The sequence below is a fragment of the Catharus ustulatus genome, chromosome 1 (assembly GCF_009819885.2).
Source record: "Catharus ustulatus isolate bCatUst1 chromosome 1, bCatUst1.pri.v2, whole genome shotgun sequence".
Lineage (NCBI taxonomy): Eukaryota > Metazoa > Chordata > Aves > Passeriformes > Turdidae > Catharus > Catharus ustulatus.
In genome coordinates, this window is record NC_046221.1 from 111,417,126 (window position 1) to 111,438,408 (window position 21,283).

The 21,283-nt window shown below is 38.4% G+C and overlaps 1 protein-coding gene across 1 annotated transcript in view; it reads left to right on the forward strand.

The window, feature by feature from the left end:
- Positions 1-17,987, forward strand: part of YES1 (YES proto-oncogene 1, Src family tyrosine kinase) — a 51,183-nt gene extending 33,196 nt beyond the window's left edge. Inside the window, exons 2-12 of the mRNA XM_033063666.2 lie at positions 66-338; positions 5,247-5,346; positions 6,017-6,115; positions 9,095-9,198; positions 9,391-9,540; positions 9,748-9,903; positions 10,164-10,343; positions 12,470-12,546; positions 12,877-13,030; positions 13,539-13,670; positions 14,423-17,987. Coding sequence (XP_032919557.1) covers positions 74-338; positions 5,247-5,346; positions 6,017-6,115; positions 9,095-9,198; positions 9,391-9,540; positions 9,748-9,903; positions 10,164-10,343; positions 12,470-12,546; positions 12,877-13,030; positions 13,539-13,670; positions 14,423-14,631 — 1,626 coding nt within the window. The 5' untranslated portion in view covers positions 66-73 and the 3' untranslated portion in view covers positions 14,632-17,987. The remainder of the gene's footprint in view (positions 1-65; positions 339-5,246; positions 5,347-6,016; positions 6,116-9,094; positions 9,199-9,390; positions 9,541-9,747; positions 9,904-10,163; positions 10,344-12,469; positions 12,547-12,876; positions 13,031-13,538; positions 13,671-14,422) is intronic.
- The last annotated feature ends 3,296 nt before the right edge of the window (positions 17,988-21,283 follow it).

Sequence of the window (21,283 nt, forward strand, 5' to 3'; positions counted from 1 at the left end):
CTTCTGTTAGCTATCTAAAGACGACATGAAAGTGAACTCTTTTTTTCTCTCTCTCATTCTCACAGGAGTAACCATGGGGTGTATTAAAAGCAAAGAAGGTAAAGGCCCAGCCATGAAATACAGAACTGAAAATGCTCCAGAACCTGTTATTTCCCATGTCAGTCATTATGGATCAGATTCCAGCCAAGCAACACAGTCACCATCAATAAAGGGATCAGCAGTTAATTTTAATAGTCATTCCATGACTCCTTTTGGAGGGCCTTCAGGAATGACACCCTTTGGAGGAGCATCATCTTCATTTTCAGCTGTGCCAAGTACATATCCTAGTACTTTAACAGGTAAGTGTTACAAAAAATGATGCTATTATTATTTAGTATTATAGCCATTTCTCAGTCATAGCCAAAAATATTGACACCTTGCCACACAAAAATAAATTGCAAATTTAAAATAAATTGCCTTTGAGAGATTCCTGATTTTCCATATCTTTACTGCTCGGATAATAATTCAGCCTGTATTCACTAGTGAGTGGGGCATAAAGGTTGGGTGTTTAGGCTTTTATTTTTGTGGAGACAGGATCACAGCAAAGAGAAATTTAAGACTTACTAAAGACAATAATGGGAATAGTTGATACAATTAGATTAGAAGTTTTAAGCAGTTGAGAGACTGTATATAGGATAATGGCTTTAAATTTGGAGAGATGTACAAAGTGAAAAACACTTCAGATTCAGGAAATTGATATTTTACACTGATCTTAATGAAATCTTAATACTTTTAAGTTATATTAATGCAACATCGAATCAATTTATAAAGCTAAACAGAATTTGCATTAGTGTATTCCATGGGAATAATATGTGCGAAATGAAAGAGCAGAATTACCATTGTTGGTAATCATATTAAAACCAAAATGGAAAATGTAAAAATAGAATTTGCAACACACAGAGACCTTGGTTGAGGTATAGAAGATAGAGCATTTAAAATCAATATGCACATTTGATGCTATAAACCCACCTTTATATCAAAATCTTAAAACTTATAAGAATAATGATTTTGTCCACATAACTAATTTCATAGTTTGGTTGGATATTTTTTGAGAGGAACTGTGATTTACAGTAATTTCACGACCATAAGGCGTACCGGACTACAAGGCCCACCCCCTGGGAGCCAGCAAATTTCGCAACTTTGTAGATCATATAAGGCACGCTGGACTATAGGGTGCACTTTTTTTTTTTTGCAGCGAGGCTCCGCCCCAAGCACCCCCGGCGCGGTTGCTGGACGAGGCCCCGCCTCAACCCAGCAGTCATGGGCCCCCAGGCCCGCCTGTACCCGACGGGGCAGGGCTATGCCTGCTGCCGCTCCGTGGAGCGTCCCCGGGGCCGGGGCATGCCCACTGCCGCTCCGTGCTGTGTCCCCGGGGCCCCACTACCCCGGGAGTTCCCTGGCACCCCGGGTGTCCCGCGCCCCCCTGGCGCTCTGGGAACCCCGCGCTGCAGAGGCCCTCCGGGAGTCCCCTGGCGCTCCGGGTGACCCGATGCCGGCAGGCTCGCCCCGCGCCGCCGCTGCCCCGATTCTAGCGGCTTTCCCACCCCTGCGCAGCGGCCGCCCTGGTGCTGGCGGGACCGCCCCGTGGGGCAACATCCCCGATGCCGGCGGGCCCGCCCTGGGCCGCCACTGCCCCGATGCAAGCGGCTTTCCCCCACCAGCCGGACTGCGCTGCTGCTCTTTTCCCCTCCCCACGTGACCGCTGCCCCGATGCCGCCGGGCTCGTCCCAGCCCAGCGCTGGCCTGATGCCGCTGCTAAGTGGGCTCTGCTCAGCTGGGGACTGTTGCGGCCTCGCACTTCTGGGGTGGCAAATGTCGCAACTTTGTACATCAGATAAGGCACACCGGACTATAAGGCACACTTCCAGTTCGGGGGAAAATTTTAGTCAAAAAGGTGTGCCTTATAGTCGTGAAATTACTGTACTCCTTTTTTTGAGAGACAGTAAAAAGACACTAATTTATTCTAGAAGCTCTCTACAGAAACTTCTCAAGAGTAAATAATTTCTTACTAGTCTGTTTCTAGTTTTACCACAAACCTCTAATGTTGGCACAATTAAGGTGCATAAGTGTTTGCATTGTTCCAGTGGCATATAAAGTCTTTTAAACACAAGTAATTTGAGATCCATGAAAATGCGTTCTGACCTTGACATTAAGCAATTCAGGAACCCAAATATGAATTGTGAGGTAATGATCACCTTGTATTCTTTTTCTTGGCAATACATTAAAAACCAAATAATTAAAATGAACATCTAGCCTGTATCATTTATGAGTCAGCTCTGAATCCCCATTTTGGATACACATATGCAGAAATTAAATAAGGGCAACATTCCTTTATTTTCATTAGCCCTGCTGTATTTATTGTATTTCATCTCCCTCAAGAACCTTGGCATATTTCTTCTTACTAGATCTGGTTCTTTGGTCCTGTAGGAAGCTCCAGCAGTGCATGCAGGCACTCCTGGGCATAACCAGACATCGGAGATGTAGCACCCCACTGGGTACCACAAATCTTTTGCTGCAGAGACCAGAAGGGATGTTCTCTTGCCTGTTCCTGTTCCTGCTGGTTGTTAAGCATGTTACATCTTGAACCAGAATCAACAAAAGAGATTTCTCATGAAGAGAGAGTCTTAATATCTCATCAGTGTGAAATCAGTTATCAGCAGGCAGGCTGATTTGTGTGAATGCTCCCATTGTTTTGCAATTAGGTAAAATGATACTGCATATGAAATTATTCCTCTTCGTTCTGTAAAACCAGCCCATCCACAAAAAACCACACATTTAAATAAATAAATACATACAATAAGTAAAATTGCACTAACAATTATTTGGTACATTCAGTACTGCTTTTCAGATCAACCAAAACTGGGTGTTTTTGTGAGTGAGTGAGATGACAGCCTTCATCTGCTGTAAGCTTTTTGTATTTGTGACCAATAAAACACTGGATCACATTCTGTCACCTTTTGCTTCATAAGAGAGGAGAATAGATGGGCTTGTCAAACAGGATGTAAGTGTCAGTAGTACTTAACCAGTTGATCTGTGATGTGTGACAAGAGGATGATATGGTTGTCATCATGGCCTGTAGTGAGACTGAAAAGAGTTGAGCCATCTTTTATTCCTGTAGAGCAGAAAAGGAGAAGAAACCTGAGTTAGTCACACTGCTCCTGTATTACACACTGTCTGTCTTCAGATACTCTGAATTCATAGAATATTGCTGAAAATCAAAACAGAAGAATGGACTTCTGTTCTTGTCTTCCATGAAACTGCGCTAGTGCTCTGTAATCCCCATACTGAACAACAAGGTAAAGTCTTCTCTCCAAAAGCAGTCGTAGATTAGAGAATGGAATTAATAAAAGGAAAATCTTTAAGGGAAGTCTTGTAACTCAGCTTGAGCAGCTAATCACCTCGCAGTGTTCACAAAGAAAACAGCTGCAAGAGACTTGAAATATTATTTGGTATCTTTGTTTAAATCAGTCTGTGCTAATGCTGTTCTCTTCAAGTATTTTATTATTCTTTGCTAAGAAAAAATAACACTTGTGACTGAGAATAAAAAGAGGTTTTATGGTAGCTGAAGTTTTGTGAGCTTTTTATTTGCAGTTAAAATCTTTTGTGATATTGTGACATGAGAGTATTGATATTTTCATCTGCTGAACAACTCTCTGGGGATGGTTTATTTCCATAACACTTGCTTTCTTATGAATACGGTTGTATCCTCACTATTTTCTTGCTCCACATATCAGTTTGTGTCACCAAAATAATGTAGTAATAAAGAGAAAAATTGGTAGAATTGTTTTGATTTTTAACTTAAATTAGGAGCTGCTAATTTCTAAGGAATACTTTGATTCATTTTCAGTTCATAAATCACACTTTAAAAAAAAAAAACCTCAATTACTCTAACCTCCTGTGGGGATTTTGTTCTGTTTTTCCTAGCAGAACTGTAAATTCATTTCCAACCGAGGCCTGCTGAGAGACTATAACCACAGGAAGACTTCAAGTCAAATGAAAATATTTAGGTGATTAGGAGCTCTTATGTCAGAAAGTGTACGTTGCAAAAGAATATTGCATATAGACTGTCCCCATTGCATTATGTATTCTTCCTTTCTGATCACTGCTGACTGTAATATGTAAAATAAGTTACAACATGTTTCTCTTGAACTTTCGTGAGAAAGTTCTGATATGTGTATGTACATATTAGGGATGTATTATTATACATTTAAAAATGTTACTGCTTGGATGATCATTAGGCTTCTTGAATGTTCATCAGACTAAGAAATAGCATTTCTAGGGCTTAAAAAGTCTTTCTTGAATTGTCTATTTGTGATTTTTTATTTTAACTTTCTCCTAGTCATGGTACATGGTTCCCAGTTTTTGCAAGTAGCTTGTACATCTCAAACAACCTGTTCTCTTTTCCCTCTTCCTCCTCTTCCCAGTTCTATAGATCAGTTCTTTAAAGTATAGAAAAAGGTTTCCTGCTAGTAGGTGTGGAAGCCTTCCTACCATCCACCTCTCTCACATCTGTCCTATTTGGGGACGTGTTTGACAGCATGCCCTATACCAGAGGTGGGATGGGAAAGCATATTCCTTAGGATTGGTAGAGTGCAGCTGTTCCTCATGTGACCTGTCTTGGCCCTTGTTCTCTGGAGTAATGCACTGATGGATCATCCTCAACAAGGGTTTGCTTCACAGGTGGGGAGACTTGGTGGAATCAAAAAAATCATCAGTGCTAAAGCAGAGAAATGTCTTTGTTCTCAAGACAAAGCTAAGTGCAACAGGAACTTCTGTGAAAATTAGTGGCTGATGGTTCACCACCGTGGTGATGTAGGTTCTTCCAGAATCGCATTTCTTAAAAAGAAGCAAGCTTAATAAAGAAGCTATGGGGTTTTTTAACTGATGATGTGTCATGCAGTTTTCTGTATGTAAGTGCTGTAATTATTAATGTAGTAATGTATGTATGTAAGTGCTGTAATTATTAATGTAGTTCCAGTGTCTAGTGGCGTGGTGTGGAAGCATATTTGCAGAATGTCTGTTTATAGGCATTGCTCTGTCCTAAGAAATTAGCAGGTTTTTAATCTGTCTTCCAAAATGAGAAGCAACCTGGAGTGTTTAGTTGCTTTGAAATCAAAACTGATTATTTGTTTCATGGACAAGTACTTAAATCAAGTGTTGCAACATTACTGCTATATCATATTGAATTTTTTTTTCTTTTTCCTAAGGAGGTGTTACTGTATTTGTGGCCTTATATGATTATGAAGCTAGAACTACAGATGACCTTTCATTTAAGAAAGGTGAACGGTTCCAGATAATAAATAACACGTAAGTGTTCTCATTCACAGACCTCACTGGGTTGTTTGGAATAATTAGATCCTCAATTGTTTTGGAAATCTATGTATGCTATTTCAGTGAAGAGTAGATTGATTTATTTTTTTGTAAATACATTCAATATTCAACAAGCATGGGTTTAAAATATATAGCACTGCTAGAACAATAACTTTTCAGGTTGAGATCAGTGTTTGGTGCAGATATAGCACTGTAGCAACTGTGGTAGCCCCAAGCCTCTTCTCAGTTGGGTGACTTCCTTGCCTTCCCTGCCCCTGCAAGGCACAGCTACTCCCTTTGGGGCAGCAAAGGTGGGGACAGGTACTCCATCCCAGACTCTGCACCTGGGGTTACTCTCTGATCTGGAGAGGCAGATGAAGACTGGACAACTCTGAAGCTTATTTACACATCTGTGCCATAAAACATTTTGGCTTTACATTAAAAAAACAAAACCCTAAAAATTTAAAATATGAAATTCCACTAAGAGGCATTTGTGTTGCTCTCAACATGAGATGTATGTATGTGCAGCACAAAGTAGTTTAGATGCTCTTATAATTAAAATACCATTTTACCTAAATTTACCTGCCTTTCATATGTGAGTGCATTACAGGTGCTACGGAATTATGTGTTGTTTATGTGTGGAAGAGGTAACGATATTTCATTGCAGGGAAGGAGACTGGTGGGAAGCAAGATCCATTGCTACGGGAAAGACAGGCTACATCCCAAGCAATTATGTTGCTCCTGCAGACTCCATTCAAGCAGAAGAGTAAGACACTGTATCTTGTCAATCTTGCACACTTTGTACCCTGTGGTGATACTAGTTTTAAATTCATTATATGTAACATTTAAGAGTAGAGTAGGAAAATGCTGTTAATGAAAGGGTAGCAGTGCTACTTGGATTATGTCAAAGGTATAATTATTAGTAAGCATGTGATGGGCATGCACACAATGTTTTATGCCTGCTTGCTACATGCAGGGCTAAAGGAGAAAGAACGAGAGAATTCAATAATGATAAAAATTGGAGGGCACACCTTATATATCATATAAAGCAAAAATGGATGGGTTTTGGCTAGAGTTCACACACCATCAGCTCTAGGTTTTTATCCTTATTTTTGCTTGCCAGACCCTGATTTAAGGTCAGCTATATACTTGCTATGACCTAACAATAAATTCTAAAAAAGCATTCGTGTGCACAATTATTGCTAATCTATTAATCTGTAAGAACTTTTTGGTGACAAAATTGTTTGGTATGCTTAGGACTGCTATGAATTTAAAAAATTACACTGTTTTGTGTACCAGTACTTACTACATTTATTTACTAACATCCTGGAGTGCTTAGACAATCACAAAAAATTACTGTGGAACCTCTAGGTTGGAGTAGTTTTAGGTTATGCTTGTTCCAAGGGATTATATTTGTTGTACTAGAAATATAAAGTTGCACAGCTCTTGTTTCAATATACAGGCATGATACTGCCAATCAACACTTCACTGATATGTGATCTGTGCACTTCTCTGTTTGCTACTGCATGTCTGGGAAAAGTGCCTGATTTTCAAGATGTTTCCTGAATCTCAAGCTGAGACTTTAGCATGTCGCTGCTGCTGCTCTCACTTGGCTCTTTGCTACTAAAAAGTGATTGCATCAAAGATGTTCTGTTATTTTACACGCTTCAATTTCATCTGGGTTTTAAATTACTAACTTTTGTTTATTTTGGGGGGGAAAAAGTAATTTTATTTTTTTAAACTATGCAATAGAAGTTTATGTCATTATAACTGCAGTGGTGGTAAAATAGAAACGATAGCCCTTTTCAAAGAAAATATGGCTCCTAAACACTGGCCAGAACAGAGTGGTGGGGTATGTCATAGGTTTATGTGATGACTAGAGGTGAGTGTGAAGGATGATGAATGAGGAAGCTTTTAAAAACTGATTATTTTAAAGAACCAGTGCTAATTTAAAAACCTGTTTATTTTAAAGAACTAATGTTAATTTTATTAAGTATCCCCACAGTATTTCGAACACAGATAATTTGCTTTAGAGTTTGTTAGCCCTGTGCTTTGACAGTGTGTGCATTTTGTGTTGTGACTGCAATTAGAGTTGCAAATGCAATGCAGAGCCCCAAGTTGTCTGTGGCCTTTTCTAAGCCTAGAGGCACTTATAACAGAAACTGCTTATGACAGGATCCATATTATTTGTATGCTTTTTTTAATGACACCATAATATAAATGTTTATCTCTGAAAAAGAAAACAGTTCAACCTTACTATTATTTTATAGGCGATGAAATAAAACAGCACTTTACAGTATAGTTTGTAAATTGTTGTCTGTGGGAGAGGCATTTTCATGTGAAATTATGAACTGTGATTCAGGTTTGCTACTGTAAGATTATAGGTTACATCCGAATTGTCTCCAGTGTGCATACTTTCGTATCCATTTCTAACTTTGCACATCAACACTCAAACTGCAAATACAACAAAATGTAAGAATAAGTTTCAAATTTCCATGTGATCGAAGAGGCCATTCTGTTCATGGCCACCAAAGTGATCCCTCTTTATCTACTTTTTCCCCAGAAATGTTTTACCCACAAAGCCATTGTCTTGCAGCAGTTTCCAGTACTAATTTTCCCATCACTCGTGAAGCCAAATTAGCTTGATGATAAGATAATGACAGACAAAAATGTTTGAAATTTGCACTTTACATCACTTTGTAACTTTTGAGGCATCTAATAAAAATAAAACGTAGATAGAAATCAGTCTTATTCCAAAGTCTGGGGATTCATCTGAAGATGCACCTTAAAATTATCACTGGCTCAGGACAGCGCTGTGTGTAGGCTGTTCGTCAGGATGAGCATGCTTTGGGAATGTAGAAGGAAAAGCTCTTTTGTGAAAGAGCTGAAGGCAAGAAAAAATTCAAATCTTTTAAAACATCTGTGTTCTTTTTGGTATCAGAATGATTTAGCATTTTAGAATGTTACAGAGAAGTAAATGACACCTACCATAGGGTTGTTTTTAAATGATCTGTAGAAAAAAGTGCACTCTCTGCTGAGGTAGAGAAAGATGGAACAGAAATTGAAACAGTGGAGTTTCCAGTTGAATATAGGAAACCTTTTTATCCTGAGGACAGCCAGGAAGGGATACAGGTTGCCCAGGTAGGTGATCTGTCCTTCAAGTTTTTCAAGCCTGAAGTAGACTACATCCTGACCAGCTAGGTCTGCTATCACTGCTGATCCTGCCTGCAGCAGGAGGCTGGACCAGAAAACTCCCAAGGGTCCTTCCAGTCTGAATGACCCTATCATCCAATGATTTTTATGCACACTCACTTTGCATTGCATATTGTTTTCTAACATAAAGCCAAAACTTTTTAAAGAAGGAAGTTTCAGCTGCTGCAGTGTTGAACGTGCTACCAAAGTGTGTCATCTGATTCATCTTGGCCTGTAAACTTAACCTGAGGAGGGTGTTCCTTTCAGTGTTAAGAACAGTTGATGCCTATTATTAAACCAGCAGAAAACCATAGTAATTGCAGATACGGGCCTCTTTACATATATTTTGTAAATAATAGAAATGAGAGTCATATAGAAATAGGTCATCTTAATATTGTGATTATATGGATGCCATTGCTTTTGTTGATCTGTATCTGCTTTGGATACTTGTAGCCCAGCAACTATTTTGGAATATTAGTAGTCCAGTCAGTGCTTATATGAGTACCAAAGCATAGGAAGCTTTTATTTACACATTTCCTTTTAAATTTTCTAGGTGGTATTTTGGCAAGATGGGCAGGAAGGATGCAGAAAGGCTACTTTTAAATCCTGGGAACCAGCGTGGTATTTTCTTAGTAAGAGAGAGTGAAACCACTAAAGGTATGTATGTGTCTTTGTATCTCTCCTCTCTCCCATTCCCTGCTCTCCCTAACACCAAGGTGAACATTTTTATGCCTATCCCAAGATACACATGAATGTGCATACCGTGTATGTGTACAGTGACAGATGGGGAGGTATGTTAAATACCTTTTTATATGTTGGTGAAGAACCAGTATATGACTTTTTTCCTAGGTGCTTATTCCCTTTCCATACGTGACTGGGATGAGGTCAGAGGTGATAATGTAAAACACTACAAAATCAGGAAACTTGACAATGGTGGATACTATATCACAACCAGAGCACAATTTGAATCTCTACAGAAGTTGGTGAAACACTACAGAGGTAAGCACAAGTTCCAGTGTCCCAATGTTACCTGCTGTGAGGAAGAAGGACTACCTATCTTATTCTTAAAATTCACAGCTATAAAATTACTTTCTGTTTTCAACAAAAAGTAAATGAAATGGACTAGTTCTTTTTTATCAACATGAAGATGTTATTTTTTTACCCTGCTTAACTGTGAAACTATTAACCATTTTTTCTGTTTTCCAGAGCATGCCGATGGGCTGTGTCATAAGCTAACAACTGTTTGTCCCACTGTGAAACCACAAACGCAGGGACTAGCAAAAGATGCCTGGGAAATTCCTAGAGAATCTTTGAGGCTGGAAGTTAAGTTGGGCCAAGGATGTTTTGGTGAAGTATGGATGGGTAAGAGTTTAATGTGACACATTTCAGCCTGTGATGCTTTAATGGTATTTTAAGTAAATCAGGATCTGAAGAGATAATATCAGAGAGAAATGAAGGAAAAAAATACCAGTTATGATCATGCATGTAATGGTAAATTGATATTCAATATAGTTCTAGTTTATGATTATTCTGTTAGCTAAGAAAACAGAAGCAAAAAAAAGTTTCAGCAGAGAATCTCTTCACTAATACAGTGGGGAATAAAACCTGTTCTGTTTCTTTAGGAACATGGAATGGAACCACAAAAGTAGCAATCAAGACACTAAAACCTGGTACAATGATGCCAGAAGCTTTCCTGCAGGAGGCTCAGATCATGAAGAAACTACGACATGACAAGCTTGTCCCGCTGTACGCAGTTGTTTCTGAGGAACCAATCTACATTGTCACTGAATTCATGACAAAAGGTGTGGGACAGGATAGTTAGAAATACTATATTTAAAAGGTTATTTAAGACCTCAGCAATAAATCAAATGTTTAATTAATGTTAGGTATAAGCTAACTGGAGTACAAGTGTTAATTTTGATTAAATTAAAATGAGCAACGCTTGACCTACTTGGAGCAGTTCTGATTTAGATTATGGGCAGAGGCATGATTCCTTTGCACATCTGTGTCACCCTTGCTAATCTTCCAAGCACAAGACTGGGGTTTTTTCCTCCTCATTTTTAATGTGTACTGTCCATCACATTTAAATGGAACAGTATAGCTGGGAATATTATTATGAGATTATGCCTGCCTGTAGACAGGTCACGCTAACAACAAAATATGTTGAGCTTTGGGTTTTTTAGCATTTCTTTCCCAGAAGTGTAATAGTAAATTTTTAAAAGGTTGAACATTTTTTTCCCCAGACTCCCTCCTTTATCCTCTTGTTTTCAGTCTTTGATCCTTCTTCCTTTACTCTTTATCATTTCCCCCTCCCCCTGCTACTGAAACAGAGATTTAGAGATTTAGACAGAATGTAGAAATAAACATCATAAGCATATTAGTGTTAAGAAGCAGCAGATTTCCAAGTCACTTATTCCATTTTTTATAAAATACAGGCTTCTGTTCAACTCATAGAGAAATTTTGCTATCCTCATAAGATACAGAAGTAAGGGAGTGGCTAGTTGTGTTCAGTACGGCACCACAAATGTATGGGTTTGCTTTTTTCATGTTTGGATGGGGTTTTTAATGGGTTGTATAAGTTTGAAAAGGTAAAAAGTAACAGAAAATGTGACAAGTTCCCTCTGCGTTTTTGTTCCTAAATAACACTAGACAGTCATGCAACATCAGTTTTCATTGTTCAGATATCAGATTTCAGCAAGGCAGTAAGGAAAAAAATATTTATAACTGTTTAATTAAAAGCAAAGTTTACTACCAGAACTGGTTACCTTGCAAAAGCAGAAGTAAAGAATTGTAATTTGTCTAAATTATGGATTCAAAAAGCTGTTGGAAGCTTCTTTTTATAGCTTTCCTTTGACAAATTTCTCACATTTTACAAAAAACCCATAGAACTTCTTTGTTCTAAGCTAGTAAAACGTTTAATTTATTTTTATTTATATTTCCCTTTTTACAAGGAAAAGAAGCAGGTACAGTCTGCAAAGTATCCAACTGTTTTTTGCAGTGTGGATAGGTTACTAGAGATCAGTGTGAAATCTTTGCTCCTCTTCAGTCCTTTGATCTCATGAACCAAGGTCAGAAAAAGTCTGTGCAAACACACACAGCAAACAGCAGCAGCAGTGTGGGTCTGACCTGGTACATTTTTACTTTCACTGTGCAAAAATGCAAGTCACTAAAGTTATGTTGGAGAAATCTAATTCAGAGTAACTGCTATGAATCCACTTCAGGATATACAGCAAAGTGGTTTCTTTCCCCACCATGGCCACACTTGTAATTTTGTTACTGTAATTTTGAATGTGACAAGAGTGATTAGTTACCAGTCTTCACCAGTTTTTCAGCAAAGAGGTCGTATTCTTACCTGATGTGACATAATGCCACCTGTAGGGAAAACTGTTACTGAGACAAAGCTTTACTGCACAAGTAAAGGTTGTTATCTTAACAGAGCACAGCACCTTGGAACTAATTTCAGATACTGCTCCTGTAATACTCTATTTATTGCATTATATAAATGGGAGAAAATGGGGTATCATAAAGAATGGAAGATAGTTTTCTCTGTAAGAAAGAATAAGCAACAAAATAAAAGCAACAATTTCAGAATAATTTCTTTAATATACGCTTGAGGCTGGCAGAAAAACATAAGTAAGGGATAGAGGTTTTTTTGTTCTGTATTTATAAATCTCACAGTGGAAGTGGATTCCAAACCACTTGGATAGAATTGCACTAACTAGTTACCAGTGCAGAGGTAACTATGGGCATAATCATTGGGTCACATATTCCAGTAAATGATGGATTTTCAGACACAGATTTCATGAGATAAATGTGTCACTTATATTGTCTAAGAAAAAAATCTTATTTGTGTTTTCAGGTCAAGCTAATGTTTTTGGTTTTTTTTTTTTCATTTTCTTTTTCCCCCAAAATGTGTCATGTTTTACAGGCAGCTTGCTAGACTTCCTTAAAGAAGGGGAAGGGAAATACTTAAAACTCCCACAGCTGGTCGACATGGCTGCTCAGGTACAAAAAAAACTTGTATTTTGTGCTTAGAGGAGGGGTATAAGATGTCAACTAAACGTAAATATCGAATGCTCTGGCTATTGTATGCTGCTCTGTCTTACACCTTCTGTTGTGGGTTTGTAATTTGTCAGAAAGGAAACAGTCTGGTTTGCAGTTAGCAGGTACTGCATAGCCAGACATACTAATCAGTGCCAAGCTCTTGATTGCTATGCTGTAATTCCTGTACTTATACAATGGGAGTAGAACTAAAATAAGGGGGTGCAGCTTAATGCTTGGGAGAAATGAATATAGTCGTGAAAAATAACCTTTTATAACACTTTTCTTTTTGAGATTGCGGATGGCATGGCTTACATTGAAAGAATGAACTACATCCACAGGGACCTCCGGGCAGCTAACATTCTTGTAGGAGACAATCTTGTGTGTAAAATAGCAGATTTTGGTTTAGCAAGGTTAATAGAGGACAATGAGTACACTGCAAGACAAGGTAAGGCCAGTTAATTTATTTAATTAATAAGATGAGTTGCCTTTCAGTTGCTTAGAACTATTACATTTAGCAGAAAATGCCTGTGTATTCTGTATTCATGAATAAAGGTCATGCATGGAGCTGTGCTTTCACAGCTCCTTGCCCAAGTGTAATCCTAGTATACTTCCTGTGTTCAAAGTTATGTGGCAGTTTGTTTGTGTTTTCAAAAAGCATTTTTAATTATTTGGGGGGGCTAAAACATGCTACAGTTTGAAGAGAGATGAGATTCCAGGTTCACTTTTTGAAATATATTTAAATAAGACTCTCAGATGTCTTTAGTGCTTCCAGATATTGTAGCCAGTAGTTGCTGTCCTAGTTTGAGAAATATTAAAATACTATACCACCTTCAATTTTATCAATAAAGTATAACAATATTTTCAGTGCATTATTCTTGTCAAAATATTTGAAGTGTAAGCTAATTGTGGATTAGCAAGGGAAAATTGAGACTCTGTCTTTCCAATGTTTGTAGGAGCTAAATTTCCAATTAAATGGACCGCTCCAGAGGCAGCATTGTATGGTCGGTTTACAATCAAGTCAGATGTGTGGTCATTTGGAATTTTACTTACAGAGCTGGTAACTAAGGGGAGAGTGCCATATCCAGGTAACAGAATGATTTAATATATTTTTCTTTGTTGTATTCTGTGCCTCTGAAGTTACCTTTTGTACTTTTTCCCTTCATTCAGAGCCCACAGTTGACAAGCAGAGACAAAAACTTAGTCACACCTCACTGATTCCTTTGTTCACAAAGATACTTTGGTTTATTTTCAGATTAAATATTGCATATTTTAAAGTGTTTTAAAATAATAGCACTTCTAAATGTGACTGACAGTTTATTTCAGATTAGTGGTATCCTTATGTTTCCTGTCTGTCTGTTCCTGATATTTCTACTTCTGACATTTTCCCAGGCTACAGAGAACATCAGAACACTGAACCTACTAACTAGTTTTTGAAACTAAACATTTTTCAGCAGATATTTTGATGGATCTGAAATTTGTAAGGCAGTTCTGTTAGCCTTTTTCTTGGTGTGATTGCAAATTAAATGTCCTTGAATGGAACCTAAGGCAGGGAGAAGCTATTTGTGCTGGAGTCTCCTTTCTGAAATGGAGGTCAAAGGCAAGTGGGAAAAGGAAAAAGGGAAAAGGACCAGGTGTTGAAGAATTATCAGTGTACTGAAATAATGTTCAGAAAATGTATTTAATGCAAAATGTTAAAAATCATTCACTGTAAAGCATGTTCATTAAAGGTTTCTGTTCTGGTAGAACCACATGCATTGCAGCTGCAGAGGTTCTTGGAAAACTTTGGGAAACTGTTCTTTGCATAGTGTCCTTCAGAGCTAATACACTTTCCTTTTAGGAATGGTGAATCGAGAAGTTTTGGAGCAAGTGGAACGTGGGTATAGGATGCCTTGTCCACAAGGCTGCCCGGAGTCTCTCCACGAGTTAATGAAACTGTGTTGGAAGAAGGACCCTGATGAGAGGCCAACATTTGAGTATATACAGTCTTTCTTGGAGGACTACTTTACTGCTACAGAACCACAGTACCAGCCTGGAGACAATTTATAAGCCAACAGTCTATATAACATGCACAAATCTGCCAAATGTAAAAGACTTGCAAAGAATTCCTGAAGTCTCTAAGGAATCACAGGAAAGAAAATCTTCGCTACTTTGCATGCTCTTAATGGCAAACTGGAATTTCATAATGCAGTTGCACAAAACCACTTTTAAAGTGTTATACTCTGATTTACCAATGACATGTTTTTATTTTTTTCCTCTTTCCCACCTTATTTTCAGGGTCCAAAGGAAGCTTACTGAAAATACGGGGCAGAAAAAATGAGTGTTGGTGTGAACAATAGCAGAAAAACCAATGTTTCAAATCCTTTATTCTCCCAGTATTTGCTAATCATTCTACTAATGAGGGAATTGTCTGGAATTAATGATTTTGGAGTAAGGCCTTTTTAAAGCAGAAGAACTTTGTTGGGACCAAGCAAGTCTATTCCAGTTCAGTAAAACTCCCTGTGTTTAAAATTACATGTGTGTGCCCCACCTGCACAAAAAAAAAGATGGTACAATTGTATTTGATTTGTAGTCTTGATCTTTAGGCTTCCACTTTCATGGACTTAATTAGGGTAGGCAGGTAAAAAGAGAAATTGGAACAGTGAATGAGAAACTTGATCTAAATGGTAAACCTCAATAGTGAGATTAGAGAGCATAATGCACTGTGTTAATACTTGTATTAATATAACTGGAAAGTAGCATGAGAGATTTTTCCTTTTTTTCTTTCTGCATAGCTAATTAAGAATAATGAAGGTAACTAGAAAATGAGGTAATATTTTATAAAATTGTGTTGATAAAGTATGATGATATTTGAACTTGAAGCTATGTAATACAATCACGGAGGGAAAAACTTTAATCTTTTAAGCTCCAGTGGAACAGCGAGCTTTTGTATGGGAAGACTACCTGAACAAAGTTCACCAGGAAAGCAAGACTGAAGCTGGTAAATGCCATCTTTTAGTCCTTTTTCAGAGACAGGTTTGGTACTGTTGTATGTGGCTTGGAAGTGTTAACGAGGGTGGGTGCCACAAGTGCTGTCTGTCACTAGTTCAGGGATTTGATTGCACTTTTGCTTTTCTTGACTATTAAGACACACACACAGTTGCTCTTCCCACTTCTGCCCTTCCTACAGAATTATTTAACTAAAAATAAATGAAAGAAAATGTGAAAGTTTAAAAAGTAAAGGGATAAAATATATTTAATATTGTCCAAGTAATGAAATTTGCTGGCATTCAGCTCAGCTGACACTACATCTAGAATTTAATTTTTTTTTTGCTACTGACATATCAAGCAATAACGTCATGTCTTTTACTCAACAGTTTGCATGAGGTTCTTGAATTTTCTGATCAAGCTTATATACTTTAATTTTGAAACACTCTTACTTAGTTACTGGCTTGGAATTCATCTTATCATTGTAAAGCTATCCAACAAATGAATTCAGAAAAGCTGGTACTATAGTTCTGGTACTAAACTTAACATTCATGGGTTTGGTTTACACTACATTGAATCCAATTACCAAACAGATCTGTGTAGGAACAGTGCCATCATTTTTCATTTTCCCTCATCATTGCTCATCAACTATACATCTCTGGTTATCAAATTTTAAAAGGGCTTTCTGTAAGAAAAACAAAAACAAAACAAAAAACACACACGCAAAATACTCAAAAAACCCAAAAAAGATGATGAAATTTTAATTTTTCTAAATATTTTAAAATTAATAACACAATCATATGAGTTTATGTATTAATACAGTCATAACAAAAAATGCCAAAAATGACACTGGCATTATATGGATTTTTAATTACTGAATGGAACAGTTCATTGTAATAACACTTGTATAGTAAAGGAATAAAACACTAACTTAATGAACGTGTTCATTGTAAATGGTTGTGTATTATAAAACTTCTCCAAAAGAGTTTGTATGTTTATGAAAATTTATTTGTTTCACCTGAAGACCTTGATGTGGTTCTTACCCTAACAGAGTTTAAAATTCACATTCACACTTTTTATATAAATAGTAATAAGTTTAATTATGTAACTAAGTATTTTTATAAAGTATGGCATTGTTGAACTGTTTTGCAGAATTGGTTCAAAATAAATTTCACTTTGATTGCATCTGCTTATTTGAGGTGGGGGAAGGGAGAAGGTGGGAGGGGGAAAAAAGCAGAGTAGCCTTCACATTGAGGGGAGAAGGATGGGAATAAAACATTCATGAGATTTTTTTTATCCTCTATAAATTGTACTTCCATACAGGATTGTGAGTTCATTGTGCATTACTGCTGTTAAAACAGAGACATTATCTAGACTGGTTCACAGGTCCTTGGCAGGAATGGGTTAGAACAATTCTGCCTGGGCTTAAAACAAACCCCTGTGGTGGACAGACAGATGGACTTGGGATTCTTGTGGGAGCCAGTCCATCTTAAAACTCTCAGCTGGCAGTCCCTGCCATGCTATAAGGCAAGCACATGTCCTCCCTCTTGGTTTCTCTGGGATTAGCAGCCACTGTTCACTTCTGTCTGATTTTTCAGGGAATTTTATACATTTGTTCTTGTGATAGCCAGTGTTTTATCTCCACCTTGTTGAATGTTACCTGTCTCAATGACCAGTATGACTCAAAGTGCAAATCCTGGCATGTAGGTCAAGGAGCTAGTACTGTTTGAGTTTCAATAATAACTAACACAGCACTAAAACCATTCTTCTTACAGAACCTACAAACTGCAAAGTTTACTGTATTTTTAGTATTTCCTGTAATGTAATTAATGTTTTACTATTTTTAATGAGAACAATAATGTAATTTCTGGTAATATATACACCTCCCTGTTGTCCATCTGAACCCTGTGATTCCCATTCTGCATGCTAGGCCTGCAGACTGTTTCTGTCATGCATTGTTTCAAGCTGCAGTATTTTAAGAATATGTTCATAGTATTTTGAGTAAACTTCCTAACATAAACATGTGTATGATCCTACTATTTAGATAAGTACATTCCTACTTTAGCATCAAGCATTATGAAAAGAACCTTATGTGTTCTTACCCTTACAACCACTGAATTGTCATTTCACCACGCTTGTGAAGCCCTTACAACTGAAAAATAGCCTTGGAAAGGTTTGGAGGGGTTTTTGGTGGGTTTGGTGGGTTCTTTTGGTTGGTTGGAGTTTATTTTTTGGTTTAAAGAAAGACTTGGAGTGTGCTGATGGGCAGAAACAAGGCAGAATGCTGTCTTACCCACAGTCATCTACAATACTGTTTATTCTAAAACACGATTTCTGCAGCTGGAGTGAGTATAAAGAAGTAAACTTAATGAGCTCCCACTTTTGTTATTTATTTTCAACTATTCAATAAACTTCTCAGTTTTTAAGTTTTCCATGGAGATGCTGTAGATGTTTGTATTTGTGCCAACATTTCCCCGACATAACTTGACTTAGAGCTACACTGTCACATTGGGTTTAAACCACAAGAGCACTCAACATAAGCTAAGCAGCAGCCTCCAATCCTCACACCTGGCTTAAGGAATTTAGGGCCAGATAAGAAAAACTGGTCTGGGCACCAGAAGCAGGACTGGGTGGATAACTGCCTAAGTCCAGAACTGTGATTCACCCAATAACTATTGCCTTGTGCAGTAGGTACTTGGGCTCTGTGCAAATGTCTGAGAGTGCAGGTGCCTTCATAGACACACATCTTGTTCCCACTTCAACCTCATTGTAGTACAGGAACAAAATACCTTTGACCTTCCAGGCACTGAAGGAGAGTGACTGTCACCGTGGGGGTGGGAGCATCCCCCCCAAATATACATCTCTGACAGACACCTTTCCAAGACAGGATGCGAAGAGTCAGGAGATGGAAATGAGATGGTTGTATCTATTTTTGATTTAACAGCCTTGAGTGCAAAACCTGGGTTCTGATCAAGAATCCTGGCTAGCTGGGTGTCAGCTGTGAGAGACTGTTATGAGCTTGTTGAGAGTTGGAAGCAGAACCCACTGCAGAACTTCGCCCTCAGTTGCAGACTTTAACATTTCCTCAAGGACCAGATTATTTTCTCTGCACTTTTTCCGGGTGACACAGAGAGAGTGTTAGCTACAGAAACAGCAACAGCTTTCCTGCTTCTTTCTCCCTTACCATAGGAGAGGAAAAGGAGGGTGAGAGAAGGATGGAGGCAAGCTGAGGTACCACACTTCATCACTGGGCAGAGGGAAGCAGGCTCAGGGGTGTGGTGTGGCAGATGTCATGTTCTCATATTTTGAAAGAGAGGTAGAAATGCAGGAGAGCCGAAGAGCATCTGTTCCCTTGTGCACAGTGGAAATGGAGCAAGGCTAATGCCAAGTACTGCTTCTGTTCTCTCTGGTGGTTCTGGGCAGCTTATCCTGACTGGTTTCTAGCAAAGCTGCTTCATGTTAGCTAAGGAGTCCCAAGCATTGTTTTACCATCAGAAATTTCTAAGAATGAACCTTGATCAGCTTTTAGGAAATTAAAAAAATATATATTTTATATATATCTATATACTAAGAGCCTGACCAGGGCGTTACTGGCCCCTGAATCCCAAATACACAACATATCATACGCTGGGAGGTAGCTTAGCATTTCTTTCCTGGTAAATGTATGTGGATGTAGGATTGTGTGTCAGGTTTCCCTCCTCTACATATATGGATATGGTGTGCCTAGGAACTTCACAGAGTTCAGACATTACCCATGGGACTCATGTTCTTCTCTGGTCCTACTCATTGAGCTTAGTTTCCTTGTCCGTTCTGCATGCAATCATGCTTTTTGTAGGTAGCACATTGATTGTCTTTTTAAACATTCTCTTTAAAGGCATAGTTTTTGTCAAATTGTAACAACCACAGTTGTTGGAGTATCAAAGTATTTATAGCACTGTGTATTTTTACAGAACACTGTCCATCTTCTCTTAGTATTTAATTTCCTGTAGGCAAGGAGAAACGTGTTGGCCATTGTGTTGTTTTTGTTTTGTTCTTAAAGAAGACAGGACAGATTCCCAGTTAAACTCAGCAGGGTCTGAGAAACAGACTGGAAATCTAAAAGGGAAACCTGAATACAAGTAGTCTTGATGAATTAGTCATGTACCAACTGGAAAGCTGACTGCTGTGAAAGAATTCCTTTCTTAAATCAAAAAGCTACTGCCAGTAGGAGCACTTCCTTTGTGCCCTGCTGCTAGGTTATTGAGTCTCTAGCTGAGGCTGCTGGTAAGTACATACTGGGAAATGGATGGCATTTTACCTTTGCCCCTGAAAATCCATTCCAGGCTTGCTTAATGATTCACCTTTTTTTCCTGCACCTCTACAGGTGCCAGCTACTGGATTCACCATTCATTCAATACCCGCCACACACATTTATTCACATTTGGGGCAGCCTTCCAGGGGCTAAATGGCTGATGATCCTTCTCTTGACTTCAGTGTTTGGCAGTGCCAGGGGTGTATTTGCTGAAGTAAGGCAGGGTAAGGAAGCATTTCTGCTCTTTCAAACACAAAATATGATAAATCTCAGTTCAGTATGACTCCTATGACAAAAGTATCACACATGAAGAGAACATCTAAGCATTTGACTGCTTCATCATAAGAACAGTGAGGACTTCTCCCTGCTTCTCCAGCAAGTGCAGAAAATGCCACTCAGGGAGAAGCTCATGGTGTGCAGTGAGGGAATGACCATGCTAAGTTGCAGCCCCTGTTCAGTCCTGCCAAGGGGGCCAAGTCAGTCATTCTGTCCTTCTGGAGAGTTCTCAGGAAAAGGCAAGAGTGTTGGTTCACATTCCTAAGAGTGAAAGCTGCTGACTGGATGACTTAGGTTCCTTACATGCCTCTCTCCTCTCTCAGTTCTAGCTGGGATGCTTACAACCAATCAGTTTTTATTTCTCCATCATGGCTGTGCAGTAATAACGTAGGCATGTATGAGAATTCACAGGTTGGTGTTTTCTCTTTTTAAAGTGGAGGGTGCCTGGCAAATTAAGTAGCTTTATAAGAGCAAGGTCAGGTCTGTACCCCTTTCACTGGAGTTTTGATTTTGTTCTGTATTACGCTCTTCACTTCTGGAAGGACTGTCTTTCAAAGTGGCTTATGTAATGTATATTAATTCCATGGTGCTAAAAGACTAGAAGTAAAATATAAACAATTTTCATATTTACATTTCAGTCCAGTGTTACATGTTAAAGTGACTGCATCAAAATCTGTCCATTTAATTTTCTTGACATCTTTATCAAAGGACTACCATTTGCAAGGAGAGGATTTTTTTTTCCTCATGGAATGAAGTTCAATCAATTGCTTCAGTGGGTTAAAGGTTATAATGAGCAGATTACAAGGCTACATATGAGCTCTGGCGCCACTGGCATTAGAATGGCCCCCAGCCTTCTCAGACTGCAACTAAGTGTTCTGAAGAGCAAGTGTGTATATGCTTAGCAATAGATATGCCCCTGATTTAAATTGATCAGTAAAGTAGGAAGGAATGACCCTTTTTGCAAGCTGAGGATGACAAAGACCGTGTAGGAGGATAGTGGGATACACATTCACTATGACAGCTCAGCATATCTGGTGGAAATGCTCTTGATCTATTGATGAAATAGCCTGGGCTTCATTTGTTCTTTGTTCCAAGACAGACACTGTTATGTCAGGCAATAAACAGAACTCTACTGATTGGCAGCATCTCTCCCAGTGGTTTCCAAGG